The sequence below is a fragment of the Diabrotica virgifera genome, chromosome 7 (assembly GCF_917563875.1).
Source record: "Diabrotica virgifera virgifera chromosome 7, PGI_DIABVI_V3a".
Classification (NCBI taxonomy): domain Eukaryota; kingdom Metazoa; phylum Arthropoda; class Insecta; order Coleoptera; family Chrysomelidae; genus Diabrotica; species Diabrotica virgifera.
In genome coordinates this window covers 103,001,948-103,023,595 of record NC_065449.1, presented here as the reverse complement: position 1 = coordinate 103,023,595, position 21,648 = coordinate 103,001,948, and the positions used below count along the sequence as shown (strand labels likewise).

At 32.2% G+C, this 21,648-nt stretch overlaps 1 protein-coding gene across 1 annotated transcript in view; it reads left to right on the top strand.

Annotated features, from left to right (window-relative positions):
• The window catches only part of LOC126888566 (ankyrin repeat domain-containing protein SOWAHA), a 66,649-nt gene that overhangs the window by 34,757 nt on the left and 10,244 nt on the right, over window positions 1–21,648 (top strand). The window contains exons 3-4 of the mRNA XM_050656915.1: window positions 1,753–1,848; window positions 15,156–15,182. Coding sequence (XP_050512872.1) covers window positions 1,753–1,848; window positions 15,156–15,182 — 123 coding nt within the window. The remainder of the gene's footprint in view (window positions 1–1,752; window positions 1,849–15,155; window positions 15,183–21,648) is intronic.

Genomic DNA, 21,648 nt, shown 5'->3' with positions numbered 1-21,648 from the left:
GTCTTCTTCTTGTACTTGTTGTAAGTCTGTTGTTGATCTGTCGATCTGCTAATTCCGACGTTGAAGTATTTCTTGAGAGGTAGACTGCCAGCTATCTCTCCATCTTTTTGGTGGTCTTCCCGGTGGTCTTCCCGGTGGACGCCTGCCAGCTGGTTTTCCTTCTAGCACAATTCTTGGTAGTCTATGCTCCTTCATTCTTTTTACATGACTGAATCATTTTCTTCGTCTTTGTCTACCCCATCTTACTACATCTTGTACGCCACATTGTTCCCTGATGATGTTGTTTCGTATTCTATCCCTTCTTGTCTTCCCTGCTATTGCTTTTAGTGTCTTCATTTCGGCTGTTCGTAGCATGCTTTTGGTTTTATTGGTGCTATTGATTCAATAATTACTTTACGTAATCTTAACTTTACGTAATCTTATTAATCATAGACCAAGACAATCGTATTTAAATAGTATTAAAATATGTACATATTATAGTTCACACATCTTTACTCCTAAGGTGTGTGAACCTAAAAACTGTTATTTTGAAACAAATGATTATCGTTTTTGAACAAAAAGGAATGTGTGTGTACTTTGTATGCATGTAAGAAGTTATACTTTATACTTCTATTAAAATTAAACATTTATGTAGAAAATCTGACATATTTTAGATTTTCTACGATTCCTCAAGGGAAAAGCAATTGCGGGGAGGCTACAGTTCGTAAAAAATGACGTATTAACATTATTTTTTATTTTTGGTATTATTTTAAGTATTAAAATTAGTTTAATATTTAAATATAAATGCAATTAAAATGTTTAAAATATATTTGTTTCGTTGAAATCATAATAATAGAAGTATAACTTCTACATGCGTACAAAGTACACACACTCTTTTTTATATTAGTCCAAAAATGTGTATATAGACTATTTAAAAAGTCAGTACAACTATAAACCCACTTTTGTCTCTGTTCTCACAACTTTTAATACACAACTTAACAACCATAACCATAAATAAAAATGACAACACATTCTTTAACCACAGCCGCAATATTGAATAATTTTTGACATGTCATTGGAATGTCCAAACAGAGCGAACATATAACGTATCTGTGCGTAGGGCTAACAATTTTTGATGAATTCGCCTAAAAAAGTATAACTTCAAAAACCGATAGTGCGGTTCTTCTTGATATTCTATCAAGAAGAATCTTGAAAATTTCAATGAAAAAAGGGAAAAAATAAGTCAACCTTAACAATGTTTAATATTCCCAAGACTGATCTACGGATGTGAATCTTGGACCCTGAGACAATCGAAAAGAAGAAAGATACACCACTGAAATGTGACATGTTATGAGAGCAAACACAGAAAACATGGAAAGACTCATTATACTAGGAAAGGTGGAAGACCGAAGATAACGAAGAAGATTGAGTGCCAACAAGATGGATCGATCAAATTACAGGAATATGCAAAAGACCTATTCATGAGTTAAAATAAATGACCGCAGACAGACTGTTTGGAGACGGACAATACACGATAGCACGTCGTCCACTACACTCTCCCGGGGGGTCAGTATTATTGAAGAGAGAGAGAACTCCACCTTTAAACAATCATTCTAGATACCCTGTTTGTAGTGTACTAAGTTAAAAACCGTTTTCTTACAGAACTTTTCTTTAACTCCCTTTTGGTATTTCTTCTTAACACTACCTTATGACCCATACATAATGAACTGTTCGTTTATATGATTATATGTAATGTATTTTTGCTTTTTGTAGAAGCTGACCCTAATATCAGAGACTACAGTGGCAGGACAGCAGACTACTACTTCCTTATAAAAGAACAAAAAGAGGGACAAGGCGTTACATTGCGCAGTGAGTATGGCACACAAAAGATCCGGCATGGTAAATCTAGGAGTAAAAGCTTTCGCAACAAAACCATTTCAGCACCGACAAGCCTTGTTAAATCTGCACCATCCACTATTGAAACCAAAGTAGACCTTAAGTAGTTATAGATACATTTAAACTAAAATGTAAATAGTTAACCAATAGGCACTTCATATTAGTTTACAATAGACAAATTAAAAAAGACGATGAAAAAAGTAACAAACGTACTATGAGTAAAATTTTTGCAAAGTTTGTTTTGTGTCTTGGCTTTCAGAATTTTTATGTCCCTCACGACCTAGTCTTTCCGTCTCTCTCTTATCGCTCGGCTTTTCAGTTTCTGGCATCTGGTGACCTTCTTAATGACTGCGTCATTTTTTCTTCTCTCGATGTGTCGCAGGCATATCGGTCTTTGCGCTTTAATAACTTTAACTATATCTTCTCTCTTCATTATGTCTTTTCGTCTTTTGTGTCATGGGTTATATCCATTACATATTTAGCTATTTTTTCCATTCACATATGATTCATTCAGGTCATAATAAAAAAATAAGTACCTTCTTCAACTCACATTATTCTCTTTTTGGATCGGTTTGATCTTTTTTTTATTATGTTTTACCATTTTATCTTATCTATTTTTGCTTGTTTAATGCATAAATTTTTCACTTGCGCCTGCTACTGCTCTAAATTTTTACTTTACATTATTTCTATGCTGATTTTCATTTTCTGGGTGATAGTTACCTACACAACTTTAGGTTAGGTTATGTTCAATATAAGTGGTTTTTCACTCGACCTAGGATGTCTATTGTGGCTCATCTCTAGATTACTCGGCATAAGAGGTCCATTGTGGCTCATCATCATTGGTTATATTTTCAGCCCAGCCTTTTTAAATAAAATGAGATTCATTTTATTCGACTCATGTTCGTCCTTTCATCCAACTACCAGAATTATTAAGTTAACTTTGTGTTGAACTAATAAGAAATATTTCTGTGAAAGGATAAAAATCTAAACCAATAAAAATGTTTAATTTAGTATTAACTGGCAGTATATTATGATAAATCAGTATTGTAACTAGTCAATGTCTTGTCATTATTATTAATACATCACTTTACATCACATATGCAACAATGTTTTTTACTCCTATTATTTTTTATTAAGACATATTGTTAAACAGGTGCCCAAAAAGATAAACTGCGAGGCATTACTTAGGGATACTTATAGAAAATTATGCTCATTTTCATATTTGATTTTTTCATGAACAGATTAACGGATGCCGCTAATTTTTTTTATTATTTTAGACTTTTTTTAGTATTCATACAGTTGTGCAAAGGTTTATAAAAACTTGTGCAAACTTGTGCAAAGGTTTACTCTTTTGCACTTATACTGGGTGGAAAAAAATGTTTTTCTTATGTTAAGTTTGAGACACCCTTTAGGGAGGACGAGTTATAAATGTGAGTATACATCGGAATCGTGTTGGAGTCTTGTTTTGTGAACATTTTGTTTTTAAATGTCCCTGATATCTTCAGAAACAAAGAAAATAGACGGTTTTGTAGCTTAGCATGTGTTTCAACCGAAACAAAAGTTTGAGACACCCTGTAGGAAGGAAAAGGTACAAAGGTGGGTACATCGAATTTATGTTGTATCTATTCTTATATTTTGTGATCATTTTATTTTTTAAATTTCTCTGATATCTTTAATAATAAAGAAACTAGACGGTTTTACTCTTTAATATAATATGTTATAACTGACGACATGCGATACGTGCGGAGGCCATGTCTTATACCACTAAGACGAAATGATTTCCTATACAGGGTGTTTCATTGAGAATGTTCAATCTCTGAGTTGTAGATTCTAGACCTCAAAATATTAAGATTTAACCAAAATCACTTAAATAAAATGTGGCTCCTTACTGAGTTACAGGGTGTTTTATTTAACAATTATCTTTGCTCAGTATTTTAAAACTATTCGACGTATCCTTTTCATACTTCGCAGAAAGTGTAGGTACTATACACCCTATGAAATTGTATTAAATAAACGTCTCTGGCTATTACTAGAGGCGTATAACAGGGGACAGTGAATAGTTGACCCATCTCAAATTCTAAGCCACTGGCGAAATTCCCATTTTAGCACAATTTTTCGATTCTCCAATACTCTTTATGTAAATAATATATTTTGATATATATATTATATTATATATAATATTAAATTTTGATTAATGTATTATGCCTCTTAATTTTCAACTTCAAATATCTCGAAAACTAATGATTTTATCGTTAATACTGAAGAGCACATTATTCATTCTTAACAATAAAATCATTAGCTTTCGAGATAATTGAAATTAAAAATTAAGCGGAGCAATAGATTAATCAAAATGTTACATGTTTAGTGCGTTTTAGTTACATGCCATCAAATATCTCGAAAACTAATGACTATCATCACAAGTGAAGAGTATTTTATATACATAGAGAGTATGGGAGAATCGAGAAATTGCTCTAAAATGGCAATTCCGTCAGTGGCGTAGAATTTGGGAAGGGTCAACCATTCACTGTCCCCTGTCGTACGCCTTTAGTAATAGCCAGAAACGTTTCTTTAACATAATTTCATAGGGTGTATAGTACCTACCCTTTCTGCCGAGTATGAAAAGGATACGTCGAATATTTGGAAAATACTGACCAAAAATAATTTTTTAAATTTTTAAATAAAACTCATACGAAGTCACAGTGTGTGTGATAACATCCTGTACTCAATTTGAGATGTGGATTTATCGACGAATCCTTAAATTTCCCTGGACCGCACAAATAACAAATGAAGAAATCCTGAGAAGAATTGGTACATAACGACAACTACTAATTATGCACAATTAAACAGAGAAAAACGGCATACCTGGGGCACCTAATTAGAAACGAAAGATACCAGTTTCTGCAAACCTTAATTGAAGGAAAGATCGAAGGAAGAAGGGAAGTGGGCAGGAAGAAAATGTCATGGCTCCGTAATGTCAAACAACGGACAGGGCTAATAAACATAGGAGACTTAATACATCATTCTGCAAGGGATAGAGAAAAATGGTCAAACGTGATCGCGAACATCCATTAGTGGATTGCATAAGAAGAAGAAGAAGAAGTAACTCAGTAAGGAGCCATTTTTTATTTAAGTCATTTTGGTTAAATCTTAATATTTTGAAGTCTAGAATCTGCATCTCGGAGATTGGACATTAAAAGAAAAGAAATATGTGTAATGTACCTCTTGCTATTTAAAGAGACTCTCCGTAGAGACCAAATCCATACTTACTCTCAAGGAAATTTCACCCCAAACCATCACAGAACCTCCATTAAACAATCTTGTTTCTCTTATGTTGCGCTGTGCATACCGCTTGCCTGGTCGACAAATAACTATTCTTGGTGTCGATAAGAACTTGTTTACTTTATGTGCCTTTCTGTTTTTAAAGTTTTGTTAACTGTTATTTTTTATTGTTAATTTAGTTTTGTTTCAGTTGAAACACATGCTAAAGAATAAAACCACCTCTAGTGTCTTTGTTTCTAAAGATATTAGGGACATTCAAAAAACAAAATGTTCACAAAACATAAGATTACAATACGATTGCTCATATGTATACTCAGATTTGTACCTCGTCCCCCCTACAGGGTGTCTCAAACTTAACATAAGAAATACATTACTTTTCTTCCACCCGGTATAACTACAAAAAAGAAGTTTATGTAAACCTTTACACAACTGTGTAAATACTAAAGAAAAATCTAAAATAATAAAAAAATAACGGAATCCGTTAATCCGTCCACGAAAAAATCAATTATGAAAATGAGCATAATTTAATTATTTTATTCCTGGCAGTATGTATCTTATGCCTGGCAGTATGTATCCATATTAATTTGCTCTCTTTAAAGAGCAAGCCAACAGTATCAAAAATTTTACATTTTTCATTTTACAAAATATTTTACATTTTCATAATGAAAAGCTTATCAGTAGTATTTTTAATTCAGGAATAATTTAGCATTATTTATTTTATAAGTATATTCATAATTATTTATCATTTCATTGTTGCTCTTACTAATACACAATCAGTTACTTACTTCGCTTAGTGGGGCTTATGGTGATCTTTTTATTTTACTTTGCTTTTGTCACTACTTATTTAACCCAATTCTATAGTATTATGTAAGAAAAAGAGTTTAGTTATATTGTAACATGTAGATATATTAGTCAATTTGTTGTTACCTAATTTTGTATGTTATATTGTAATTAATTCAGTAAATAAAGCTATATCTAATTAAATCGATACGGGTGGTCAAAAATTATTCAATTGTTTTAGAGATTTTTGGAGGCAATTATCGGATGTTTAATTACACTGCCCCATAATTTTTTTATACGCCAGTCAATGAGAGCAAAAACAGGATATTATCTCCGAATTCTATGCTACTGTATGGATTTTAATGGAATTTTGGGAATAGGGTCTACTTATCTTCCAATTCAAAGTCTAACCTATGCCGATATGCGCCTTTATCTTGGAGTGAAAAATTGTTTGGTCAAAATAACGACGGAAGCGGCTAGAGACCCAAATTCTAAGCGAAAACTGTTTTGTATATATTTGTTGAAAACTCAAATACTTTCTGAATTATTCGTGGTTGAAAATTTGCCATTTTCATTAAAAGATGTCACCTTTTCGCAGGGTTTTTTCCGAATACCGTAAAAATTATGCATCTAACGAAAAAAACCATATAAACATTTATGTAGCTAACTAAAATTCAAAGAGATTCGTTTCTTCAAAAATCTTCTAGTTGTAATACAAAAAGAGATATGGTAAATGAAAAACGATTTTTTTGTGTATGTTCAAATCGGTGTGTTCAACAAAGTAACAGAGATGGTTGTTTTTAATGTATATGGTATAATGCTACCAATATTTTTGTAGTGCTTGAAAAGACCTTTAAAACGAGCACTGTTAAAAATGTCGATTACATTCCATCTAAGGCAGCTGAGGACATTCCTCATATTGCAAAAAAATTGATGACTAATTTATTTTAAGATAAAATGCGAAGTATACGAGATACAGTAATGAAAGAAAAAACAAAATTGTTATCTAAAAAAACCCTACATTTTCGTACTGTACCCTTTTTTCGTATCTCTTATAAACCGTTTGAAAAGGTGTCATTTTTCAATAAAAATTGCAAATTTTTAACCACGAAAAACTCAAAAAATATTGAGTTTTCAAAAAAAAATATAGAATAGTTTTTGCTTGGTTCTCCAGCAATTATCGTGGTTATTTTTACCAAAAAATTTTCGACCCCCGAGAAGGTGTAAGAACCACCTCCAAGATAAAAGCGCCATAGGATATAGGGTACCTAGACTTTATTTCTTGAGCTATTTCCTACTTACAGTGAAAATATCAAGTAAATTGATGTAGTAGGATGGAATTCGGAGAAAAATACTCTCACTAACTGCACTATTCTGTTTCCTTCACTTCGTCTGTCAAATCTTACTAATGTTGAATAAGAAATTTTAGGGACAAATACAGGATTTTATTAACTAATCGTATTTTGATTCAGTCAATTTGTACTCTACGAGCTCCCTAGTGGGAAAGTTTTGGGGTAGTTCTGATTTCTTTCATTATATATGGATTTTGGGCTGCTGAATCCGAATATGGGGTTTGCGGATAAAATTTCTTGCCGGAACATTGAAAAAATCGAAAAATTTCAGCTTTTTTCCTCTTTTTTGCTGAAATCTCGAAAACTATTAACTTTTAGTAAATGGTCTGTTAACAGAAATTAAAGTACTTAAAATTATCTACAAATATCACTATTTACTTTTTCTTTTCAGACGAACCGTTCGGTCTAAAGTTGAAAATTGCCAATTTTTAACGGTCTCGGCTAAACCCACTTTTTACATTTAGGGGAGTGCATATAGATTTTTACTTCGTAAAAAATCAAACAAGATAGAACTTTTTGTAATTTCATTAAGAAATGTTTAATAAACAGCATATCAAAAAGTTCTACTCGAGAAGTGGGTGCTTCATTTTTTATTAAACAAATGAAATGCGAAATTAGATGTTTTTTTTAAATAACTCCGAAAATATAAATTTTAGAAAAAAACTGACTTAACCATTGAAAAATTCAGGAAATTTTACAAAAAAAACCTTATATAAAGAATTTTCTAAAATTAAATCTGTATCTTCTATAATTTTTTATTTATAACGCTAAAGTCACCCTTCTCACAAACATTGGCGCACTGTAAACTGGCGTACGGCAAAGTGCACAGTTGAGTAATTTTAATGTAATTTTTTAAGTAATGGATCAAATGAAATTTTACAAATTGAACATGAAAGAAGAATAATTAAGCTATCTTATGGTTATAATAAAAAGAAATAAAATGTATGGGCATAAGTACGGTGGGGGCGGAAAATGAGCCTTACATGAATTTTGTTTAAAAATGTATAACTAATACAATTTTTCTTATAAAACCCTCAATTTTGCACAACTAACCTTTCAAGCATGATGTTTCATTCAAAAAAACTCTCAAAAATTTAATTCAAATGATATGACGTCTCAAAAAATGTAATTTTTGAAATCTTCGTAGTTTTACAGAATTACCACCACTTTAAGACGGTATTACTCAAGTTTGAATAAATCTATTACAGTTCTAAAAGTGCTTTTTTAAAGCTTAGGATGTGATCTTTAAAATACACTAAATTATTTTACTTTAGAAATGAAGTAGACTATACCTTTTTGAGAAAATTAAGAAAGATAACAAAAATGTAATACAAAAACTGAAAATTACCATCTAAAAAAATGTTTATACAAAGTGATCATAACTTTTTTCTGCAAAACTTACCTAAAATACATTTAACAATAAGCTTCAACAATAATAAATGTTCAGCAAAAAAATTTTTTTTGGCTCTTGTACAGTATGTCTGCGTAACTTGGAACCTAATGTTAACTTTGTTATTTTCAGTTTTACGAAAAAAAGTTATTCCTTATAAAATACTCTACATCGTATATAATCTAAGATGCAATCATCAACTATCAAATTTAATTAATTTTATACGAGGTATGTAAAAAAATATGAATTTCACTAAAGAGTAAAGTACCGTTACATTTCACAATATCGAAAATTGTTATTAAAAAAAGTTGTTTGGAATTAAAAAATTTGTTTTAGTGTTCAATTACATCCTTCTAATTAAAATATTGTAAATAATAAAGGTACTTACTTACCTCTTAAGAAAAATTCATATTTTTTACATACCTCGTATAAAATTAAAAAAGTTTGATATCTGATGGTTGTATCTTAGATTCTAGACCAGGGAGAGCATTTTATGAAGAATAACTTTTTTTCGTAAAAGTGATAATAAAATAATTATTATAATTGTAATAAAATGATGATGACTATCCGTAATTTGAGAAAAATTTGAAATTTTTTTTTTTTCGATTAAAATGATGTAATTGTATTTATTTAAACATAGTTTTTAATTTCAAACAACTTTTCATATAGTCTGTTCGCTAAACTCAGACGCAACTTTCTAGATATTTTAGTCGGTAATTTTGCCAATTTTAGTAAAATTGGCAAAAAATAATTACTAAATAGTTAATAATTACTAAATAGTTAGTAATTTTGCAAATTTTTGCAAAATTGGCAAAAAACAAAAAAATTATCGACTAAAATATCTAGCCAGTTGCGTCTGAGTTTAGCGAACCGACTATAATAGCATTTTTTGATATTCTGGAATATAAAGGTACTTTACTCTTTAACGAAATTCATATTTTTGACATAGCTCGTATAAAATTGATATCTGATATCTGATGAAAATTTGATATCTGATGGTTGAATTTTAGAGTTTTGACTATCCATAGCATTTTAGAAGAATAACTTTTTTTCGTAAAATTGATAATAAAAAAGTTTTCCATGTGGTTCCTAGCTACGCAGACATACTGTATAAGAGCTTCTGTATAAGAATTTTCAAATGGCAATGCCATATTCGGATTTAGCATAATCAAAAACAAAATAGAAACATATTTGATCAAAGCAAAATGATGAATTTAACGATATTTTTAAAATTATTTATACAAAACAATTGTTATTGTTTAAACAATTAATAAACAATTAGCGGCCAAATCTGCGAGTAGAACTTATTACTTTAACATGTATATAAACTTACAAAAAAAGTTTTAAAAAAAATATAAGCTTGTTTGAATTTTACCGAAACAATGCATGTTTTCGTTCTAATTGCACTTCCCTAATTCCAAAGCTTTAGTTTTTATTAGAATGCTTGATAAATTTCTTCTAGTTTTCTGTACAAATAATAAATGTTAGTTCATAATATGAATATGGTATGTCTCTTCTCACAGCTTCCATGAATCCATTCCATCCTAAAATACCGAGAATGTCTCTGCTTTTCCCTTAGAGCCACATATGATCAGGCACAGATGAGTCACAGTTTCAGTTGGTGTGAACATTCCCTTCGGATTTTGATTTCTGATAAACCTTGAGGTTTTGTCCTTTCAAAATGTATTAGTTGAACAACTCTCTGACTTCCATAAACCTCAGGTGCGGGTTTAGTTTTTAGCCGAGGAATGGATTGGTTAGGAGCTATTGCATGTTTTGGTGCAATACAAGAAATGCCACCCATGACGTAAAAAGTGTGGTATTCGTCGATTGTATGTACGTTAACCCTTTCTGTCCCAACGCTGCGTATATTATATGATTTTTAAAAAGTGGGTCTGTGTTCCCAGCCGTCGCGCGCCGTATACAGTGCGTCCATAAAGTAACGCATAAATTCATTATTTCGTAAACTGGCGACTTTAAAGAAAAATCCCAAAACAGGTCGATTTTTATTTTTAATTTTTGATTTTTTGGCATATATATCATAGTACTGACGTAATCCATCTGGGCGTGATGACGTAATCGATGATTTTTTTAAATGAGAATAGGGGTCATGTGATAGCTCATTTGAAAGGGTATTCAATTCTCTATTCACTAATGTAAACATTAACATAATTATTTATACAGGGTGTTCAAAAAAATATTTTTTAAATTAAAATAATTGAGACAAAAAGAAGAATGTATGTAATTTATTTAATTTAAAATGCGTTTTCCTACTGTCAGTAAACAGAAAAAAAATTATTTGACAAATAAACATTGATTTTCGCTTGAACGAAATGTTCAAACTGGCAAGAGGAAGGTGGGTGGCAGCTTTAACATTGAATTTAAGCGAAAAACAATATTTATTTGTCAAATAAACATTTTTTTCTGTTTTCTGACAACGTTAAAACGTATTTTGAATTAGATAAATTACATACATTCTTCTTTTTGTTTCAATTATTTTAATAAAAAAAATGTTTTTTGAACACCTTGTATAAATAATTATGTTAATGTTTATATTAGGGAATAGAGAATTGAATACTCTTTCAAATGAGCTATCACATGACCTCTATTCTCATTTAAAATAATCAACTATTACGTCATCACGCCCAGATGGATGACGTCACTAGTATGATGTATATGCCAAAAAATCGGAAATTAAAAATAAAAATTGACCTGTTTCGGGATTTTTCTTTAAAGTCGTCGGTTTACGAAATAATGAATTTATGCGTTACTTTATGGACGCACTGTATATACGTTCAAGGTGTTATGGTCTCAATTTACCAAAGCCTAAAATATGCGTTGCTTATAAAAATTTTAGACTCATTGGTATCCCAATGCCGTAGAAATATGTCCGAAAATGTTAGATTATTGTTCCCAAAGCCTCAAAATGTTGGCACCTAAGACAGGTCATGCGGACCCATTGCCGTATAAATTTGTTCACATATTTTAGATATATGCTATATTGTAGCACTAGTGGCAACGCATATATAGGTAGCTGCTAGAAGGTGAAGCGTTTGAAGCCACAGAAAAGACCAGAAAAAAAAAAGAAGCGAATCGAGATACATGTGTGCAAGATGAGGAGTCGGCCTTTGCGTAGTGTCATGTTTTGAGGAGTGCCACACAAAAGAAAACTTTTAATGTTAATTTACATTACATTATTTTTTTTAAGTTAGTTACATTTTTTCAAGTCGGTTTTGCTCTCTGATGAGTACTTTTGAAAAGAAAAGGTTTAAGTTGGTTAAAAAAAAACTCATTAGAAACATGTTTTGGTCATTTATTTGTTTATTTATATGCGACCTATATACATACATATAAGGCAATGGAACTCTAAGCATAAAGAACCTTTGGGATTGAGAAACCAACATGCAAATTACGGTCTGGCATAGAAAGGGTTAAAAAATCAGCGTTTTCGTACACCTGTTGTGTAAAGTACGGCTGGTCAATTTTCTGCGGATCGCCTGCGATTGCTGACACTTCCAGATAAGCAACGCGCTTGCTCAAAGTCTTGTAGCGGCAGTAAGGCCCAGATAGTTGGTCTCACAATTTCTTGCGGGGTTGGCCGTTTTCTCTACAAAAAGTACGGCTCAAGAGAATAAGTTGATGTAGTTTCCTCTTTGGGGTTTTGTTCATTCTACAGAAGCTGTTCGCCTGGAAGTGTCAGTATTCGCAGGCGATCCGCAGAAAATTGACCTGCCGTGCTTTACACAGCAGGTGTACGATAACGCTGATTTTAACGTACATACACGACGAATACCACACTTTTCACGTCATATGTGACATTTCTTGTATTGCATCCAAACATGCAGTAGCTCCTAAGCAATCCGTTCCTCGGATACAACAGAACAAGGGCGGATCGAGGGTGGGGGCCGTTTTTAAATTCTATAACTATTTAGTAACTATTAACTATTTTTTTTTCAGTTTTACCAAATTGGCAAAATTACTTACTAAAATCACTAGCCAGTTGTATCTGAGTTTAGTGAACCGACTATAAATATGTTTTCTGGATTAGAATTAAACAGAGGAAGTAACGGAAGCCTAAAGAATGACATAGGATGTTTTATAAATCAAAATCTTGATAATTTTACAAAGTGACAATTGTTAGAATAACCTTGACAGCCAAAATCGTATCAATTTCCATATTCTATACACACCAAGAATAATAAAGAAATGAAGCGTTACTTGGGTCACTAGCACTTAGAACAAAGGTTTTACAAGTATTGCGTGTTATTTTTCCAATGAAAAATATTATGGTCACAATAAAGAGATAACAGCCCAAAGCCTTGTCACGAAACTGTAACATCTTTCGCCAAACTCATGAGCAAAGACGGAGCCACACAAACCCATGAAAAAACATCATACCACAATGAGTGCGTTCAGGTTGAGCTGGAGTTTCTACAAAGTTATTACAACCCTCAAAAGTCAGTCATTAAGCAGATAGACTCTCAGAGGTCTAAACAGATACAATAAAATTGAAAGACTACGACCAATAGTAGGGTCTATAATGTTCTTAGGTCGACAAAAATATTCCTCTATGAGACCATCGTGATGATGGCCTTCTGCTCCTGGACGAAGATATCGGACGAAGGGGTACCTCCGGTACCCCTCTCAAAAAAGTTCATGGCCCCTCCCGAAAATCAGTCCTGGATCCGCCCTTGCAACAGAAACCCGCGTTTGAGATTAATGGAAGTCAGGGAGCAGGGAGTCAGAGAGTTCAACTAATTCATTTTAAAAGGACAAAACCTCAAGGTTTGTCAGAAATCAAGATAATATATCCGAAGGAAATGTTCACACCAACTGAAACTGTGACTCCATCTGTGCCTGATCTTCTGTGGCTCTAAGGGAAAAGCAGAGACATTCCCGGCCTCTTAGGACGGAATGAACTCATGGAAGCTGTCACAAGAGACATACCATACCTATGGACTAACATTTATTATTTGTACAGAAAACTAGGAGAAATTTATCAAATGACAGCATTCTAATAAAAAATAAAGTTTTGGAATGTAAAAAGTGAGTTTTGCCGAGACCGTTAAAAATTGGCAATTTTCAACTTGTACTTTAGACCGAACGGTTCGTCTAAAAAAAAATAAATAAGTGATATTTGTAGATAATTTTAAGTACTTTAATTTCTGTTAACAGACCATTTACTAAAAGTTAATAGTTTTCGAGATTTGAGCAAAAAAGCGGAAAAAAGCTGAAATTTTTCGCTTTTTCGCGATTTTTTCAATGTTCCGGCAAGGAATTTTGTCCGCAAGCCTCATATTCGGATTCAGTAGCCCAAAATCCGTATATAATGAAAGAAATCAGAACTACCCCAAAACTTTCCTAGTCAAAACACAATTTTATTGAATCATTTATTACACATAAATGTAAGATTAGACTTTAGGTACAGTCGGAAAAATGAAAGAATACCCATGAACGAACATATAAAACACGCTGTATTTTCCTGTCACCGTATCACAAAGAAAATTGCGCAGCGCAAGTACATGTAATAATAATTATTACATGTACTTGCACAGGCCAATTTTTTGTGTGACACGGTGATAGGAAAATACAGCGTGTTTTATATGTTCGTTTATGGGTATTCTTTCATTTTTCCGACTGTATGTATCTTATGCCTATTCGCTCCGTGCATGACTGACGCGACACCTAACTTAGTCGCGTGACATTTTTGGACACCACAAATTAACGTTAAATATATTATGATACATATGTGAAATATTTGACGTTAATATGTAATTTTTATTTACCATTTTTGATAAAAACAATAAGTGTGATCGCGGAGACAATCAGGGACTAGTCCATGACAAGTGGAGCATGTGCACTTTAAAATAATATAAATAATACCGTTGATAGATAAATATACAATGTGTTTTTACTATTAATTAATTATTAATATACTGGTATATTTATCAATAAACGATAATCCATTGAATAAATATAATATGGAATTAAAGTGTGCATACGTTGTGGTGCACTAAAAGTCACCGACAGGATCCGCGAACGAACATAATGACACTGACATGACAAATATTTCGCCGCTACGGACGCTGGCATAGTTTCGTGTATCCCTGTATCCCGCCCACCCTGGTCACGCACGGAGCGAATATTTATATAAATCGATCTCAATCTGAATACGGACGGATACCAAGAAAAATTCTGGCGATATAAAATATATTACGGATCACTTTTGATTAAGATAATTTGAGATGATAACGACATAGATAAAAAACTTTTCCATTTCTTAAAAAGCATATTTCTAAAATTCGTAAAAAATTTTTGTTAGATTCAGTAGATAGCTGCACTTTATATATTTCTGCTGTTGGATTCACTTTGTAGGTTTGGTACCAGTAGTTCTTGTTTAGGTATTCTGCATGTAATTTTGGCCAATACTACACTTAATAAACAAATACTAAACATATTTGTTTTTTTATTGTTTACAGAGATTAAGGGAAGAAAAAAACAATCAGGTGAGTTTAATAAGTATAATTCATCAAAAAAAAAATAAATAAAAAGTTACTTCTTGAATATTTGAACGAACTTTAAATAAAAAATTATTATTTATCTAAGTTACTCCACTTTGTACTTTTTTAGTATAGGTTTTATATACATAGTTTAATAGCATCTTAATAAATGTTCATAAAATAAACAACCTATGTTTCGCAGATGATACAGCCCTGATACAGTCAAGCAGAACTGATTGGTCTTATAGGACTGGTCGAAAACGAAAGTCAAATATTTGGTCTGCAATTAAACATATCAAAGACGAAGATCATGATAATGGATATATTACGGGTAAAGTTAGGTAAACATGTAATCCTAGGATGAGGTATCGGCAATATCTGATAGTAAGTCCGAAATATAATTTAAATAGTTCAAATTTCGGGCTTTACTAGGATAAAACACATTCTACTTGCTGCCATTTGGTTAAATACAATTGGTCAAACCGGCAAACGAGTGTATGTTCTCCAAAAAATTTGATAGTGTAAAAAATGTTTTATTATCAGCTAAGTACTGTCAACACATAACGTGCCATCATCAGAGCTTCGTCCTCTTATAAAACCTTCATAGAAGAGCAATTGCGAAACGACACAATAATAAACATAGATCCTGGGCAAAAGCCACAGATATCGGGTATAACAACCCCTTAAATTGAATAAAATTACATCTAATTCCTTTTTTATTTTAAAAGTAGCTGTTCATGTGGGCTCAAAATGGTTTGACTCAGCCATGTTGTCTTTTTAAAATAAAAAAGAAATTAGATGTAATTTTATTCAATTTAAGGGGTTTTTATACCAGATATCTGTGGCTTTTGCCCAGGATATATGTTTAATATTGTGTCGTTTAGCAATTGCTCTTCTATGAAGGTTTTATAGGAGGACGAAGTTCTGATGATGGCACGTTATGTGTTGAAAGTACTTAGCTGATAATAAAACATTTTTTACACACTATCAAATTTTTTTGAGAACATACACTCGTTTGCCGGTTTGACCTACTTAGAAGTGTGTACAAGTCTTACAGTCTTTTCCAATTTCCAATTAATTACTTAATTGGTTATACTAGTATACTGGCAAGGCCATAAGTGTTTGAGAGATTTCTTAAAATTAAGAAAAACCCGCATTTTACAAAAGTAAGGAAAGTAAAACTACAAATACTGCAGAAATAAAAATTATAATCTATTTATTAAAACAAGACAAGCTGCTGTGGCATTGGGAGTTACAAATATTTCCAGCAGCTTTACATTTGCATTTATTTTACCAATACGGTAAAATACTCGGACTTTACCCGGGTAATCCTAGGATTACCCGTTTACCTAACTTTACCCGTAACAATAGAGTACATACATAACAATCATCCACACATAACCACAATTAAGCGGTTTGAGGTTGTGAGCTCATACTTGTATCTGGGATCATTGGTTACAAACACAGGGTTATTACAGAGAGAGATTAAATATAGATGTGAGCTAGCAAAAGTTGCCACAGCAAAAATGACCAAAATATGGAAGGGCTGACTGTCAAATTTCAAGAGCGTTAAAGATGAGGTTTATCAACTGCTTAATATTCCCAATACTGACCTACGGATGTGAATTTTGGACCCTGAGAAATTCGGAAAAGATAGACGCCACTGAAATGTTCTGTTAGAGACGAATGTTACGAATTCCTTGGACCGACCGTATGACAAATAATTCAAAATTTGAAAACTAAAAGTTAGCCAAGGACTCTCCAGTAAAGTACATCTCCAACAAGTAACATAGTTTGGACATACAGTGTGTCCACGGATGGGGTGCCCAAGAGGAATAACTTTTTTATTTTCAATTTTAGCGAAAAATGTCATTCTTAATAAAAAGTTTTGCTTGTTCTAAAACCCCATAAAACTAAATCAAATTCAATTTTTTTAAAACCTGCTTAATTTTTTAGCCTATTTTATGTAATTCCCTATAAATTTTTGCACTAAGTTCGAAATCATAACAATAATCTAGTGTTGCTAATCTACAATGTAGCTTAATAACTGTCAACTCCGATTAGACAGGGAGAAAACGGCGGGTTCTTTGGAGAAAATATTCCCATGAGATTTTTTTACATAATCACATTCGTGAAACATTCCAGAATAAGATTCAAGAAGTCGCCCATGCGAAAAGTGGTCCAAATTTTTTTAACAATTTTTTTTTATCAAATTGCTAAAAATCAATATTTTCGGCCCGGATAATTTTTTTAGGTTTTTTGGACCATTCTGGATAAAAGAGGTCTCTTGTAATTTTACTCTAAAGTGGATAGTTTTCGAAGTAAAAGCATTTTAAAATTGAAAAAAACGAAAAATGGCGATTTTCAAGGCTTAATAATGCAGTTAAAAGTTATTACTATGAAAGTCAGAAAGTGACTAAATCAAAGTTTAAAGCCCCCTTTACAAGATCCTGAAGAAATTTTTATTATTTGATTACTAAGCTGTTATTTTTAAGTAATAATAATGAGCGCCATGCACGTATTAGGCGGCCGTCCATGATGAGTGCGAAAGAGATGCCAGTCAGGCAGTCCAATGGCGAATCTCACTCGCACTCACATTTACAGCTGCGTCAATACCATGTTACCGCACATTATTAATAATTAAAAATAAAAGCTTAGTAATAAATTAATGACACAAATTTCTTCAGGATGTAGAGGGGGGGGGGCTTTAAGTTTGATTTAGTCACTTTCTGACTTTCATAATAAGAATTTTTAGCTGAGTTATTAAGTCTTAAAAATGGCCATTTTCGCGTTTTTCAAATTTTAAATTGCTTATAACTCAAACACGATCAACTTTAGAGAAAAATTACAAGAAAACTTTTTTGTCCCGAATGGTCCGAAATATCTAAAAAAAAATTGTCCGGGCCGAAAACATTGATTTTTACAATTTGATTAAAAAAAATCGTTAAAAAAATTTGTACCACTTTTCGCGTGGGCGACTTCTTGAACCTTATTCTGAGATGTCTCACGACTGTGATTATGCAAGAAAGTCTCATGGGAATATTTTTTCTAACGAACCCGCCGTTTTCGCCTTGTCTAGATAAATAATTTGCGAATTGTCATTTTTTTCAACAATGAAAAAACAAAGCGTTAAACAAAGAATTTATTGTTGGATGCTTAACATTGTCTTGTCGAAAAATAATGATAATTCTCAAATTATTTGTCGGAGTTGACATTTACTAAGCTACACTAGATTATTGTTACGATTTCTAACTTAGTGCAAAAATTTACTACAAAATTAAGCAGGTTTTGAAAAACTGAATTTTATTACGTTTTATGGGGTTTTAGAACAAACAAAACTTTTTATCAAGAATGACATTTTTCGCTAAAATTGAAAATAAAAAAGTTTTTCCCCTTGGGCACCCCATCCGTGGACACACTGTATGAGAGTAAACACAAAAAACAAGGGAAAACTCGGTGTTCCATCTAATTTGTCGAAGGAATTATGTTTTCAACATTTAGAGGGGGACTTATGTTTTCAATATTTTTTATATTCAATAATAATTTACTTAGACACTGTAAAATTATATATCTTTGCTTAATAAAGTGTTGCTATGCAAAATTTACGCTGTAAATCAGTCATTTATTAAGACATACTAAATGTCGAAATTAAGTATTGCCAGCTTCGCCAATAGTTGTATAAAGAATTTAAAAATAGTAACATAGTGCATTGCAAAAGCGTTTAAATATAATGTATAATATGCTTTAATCAGTTGTTTAGAACAAATAATATAATCTGATGTCATATGTTTGTTCAGGGGTTAATAGTTGGACCGTGTAATTGAAAGTTATTTTATTTTGATTACTTGTTCAATATTGCCATAAATTTCTATTTTACACCTGATTGGTTCTTTGCTGATTACTATTGTTTTACTTATCTGAGATGAGATTGTCAAATTAACTTCTTTTGCTCTTAGGTTAAATCTGTGGACTAGTCTTTGCAGACTATCTTTGTCTTGGGCTATCAATATTGCATCCTCGGTATAATAGAGTATTTTTACTTCTGTGTTTCCCATTCTGGATCGTCTTCCTTTGTTGACATTTTTGATGATTTCATTTGTAGCGTCCTTTGTTCTCCCTTTTCATAAAGCTTTTTTAGATAATCATTTCATGTGTCCTTTTCTGTGTTAAGGCTCTATTATTTCCTTTACCTTCGTTCTTTGGTATCTTATAAAGCGCCATATTTCCTTTTGCAGACCATAAAATTCATGTGTCTTGTCTCATGAGCATCACTTTCTGTAGTATATATTATGTTTCTGCTTCTTTCTGTTATTGTTTTTGGAATATATATTTTGTGGAGTTATCGTGTAAGCTTTCGATTTTTATCTTTGGAATATTCTGGCGTTTTGTTATCGCATATATATGTTTTCCTTCGGATTATGTTCAATAAGTACCAATGTATGATCGTTTTCCATTTCTGTTGATGTTAGTGCTCATACATCTAAGATTTGAGATGGGTGTCAACTCTTAAACTATTACATCCTATTACTCTTGAAGTTCAAAATTACTTCCTTCTCTGATCGGTACGTAGTAATCTTACGAATATGTATGTATCTTACGTATCTTCGAAGAGAGAACTCATCTGCTTTTTTCATGCAGTGGTTTTCAGCAGAGAGGGTAACAATTAATCTTATCAAAATCTTGTACAACGTACTGTGACTTTCTCTAAACATCAGTGTCTATTTCAGTATCTTTACATTAGCCAAACGCGGTCTGTTTCCCGCCAGAATAATGATTGAGATCCTGTCTTACATTATTATACGATTCAATCTGCGATTCGAAATACTTTTAGTAACTCCTAACGACTCCTAAGTCGAAATGTTCGTATAAATGTCCATATAAACCAAGTTGCTTTTCCAAAAATAAGTCCTTTCCTTCTAATAATAATTTCTTTATATAAATGTTTTAAATGATTAAATATTATGGATTAAGCGTCTTGCATTTTCTTTAACATTATAAATACTTTAGTAGTAATGTAATCTTTAGAATTGTGTATCTTTTGTAACTGTTTATTATCTCAGTTTGTTTGGATATATTTCTATCTATCTATCTAATCAGCCCTAAACATCCATCCTTGGATATAGGCCTCCTCTTCCTTCTTCCATGCCTCTCTATCTTGGGCAATTTGCATCCATTTTGACCCAGTGTGTTTCTTCAGGTCATCTGACCATCGCATCTATGGCCTTCCCCTTTTTCGTTTGTGGTTCCACGGTCTCCAATGTATAATCATCTTAGTCCATCTTTCATCCTTCTGCCGTAGGGTGTGTCCGGCGAACTTCCATTTAAGCTTTGCTACTTGGGTGAGACATCTTTCACTTTGTTTTGTTACGGATCCATTCGTTTCTTTTCCTGTTTATAGTTTAATGTTCAGCATTTGTCTTTCCATGGGTCTTTCTGTCTTTGCTCTTTTTTCCATATTTTCTTTTGTAAACGTTCATGTCTGAGCTGAGAGCCATATATTAGAACAGGGAGTATACATTGATTGAAGACTCCTGTTTTTAGGTATTGCCGGTATTTTCTGTTCTTTAGAATATAAGACAGTTTTCCGAATAATGCCCAGGCCAATCTTATTCTTCTCTTTATTTCTTCGGTCTGATTTTCTTTATTTAATCTAGTGATTTGTCCTAGATATATTATAATACTCTTTTACTTGTTCTATTCTTGCTTGTGCCACTGTAATTATGAGTTCTTCTTGTTGATTGGTCATGGTTTTTGTTTTACTGTAATTCATCTTCAGTCCTATCTTTGTCGATACTCTATCTAAATAGTTCTTCCATCATTCTTTGTAATTCTTCACTTCTTTCTGTTATTAATACAATATCATTATCATTAGCATATCGTAAGTGATTCAGATATTGCCCGTTTAAGTTTATACCCAAGCCATCCCAGTGTAGTTGTTTGAACACGCTGGGCGCCTAGCGCTTGGTTGAATAGCTTGGGCGAGATGATATCTCCTTGTCTTACTCCTCGGTTTATTATTTTAATTGGCTCCATTTGTTTCATTAACTTAATAGTTTTTGTTGCCTTATATTATATATTTGTAATTAAGTCGGTATATCTGTAGTCTATTCTGCTGTTTTGTAGGGAATTCTTTACTGCCCAGTGTTCCACACTATCAGATGCTTTTTCAAAGTCAATAAATGCCATGTATAGCGGGATGTGATATTTGTTAGCTTTTTCGATTAATATCTTCATCGTTAAAAGGTGGTCACTTGTACTGAAGCTCTTTCTAAATCCGGCTTGTTCTCTTGTCTGGTATCCATCTAATTTAGTTGTTAATCTGTTTTTTAATATCTTGGTTAATAGTTACATTAATCACATTTAGTAAAATTATGCGCCTGTAATTCTTTAGATCCTTTTTATTTGGACATATTTAGTTCTCTGAAATCTTTAAGTATTATTGTATGTTGACGTGGCCTAACAACTCTGTGAC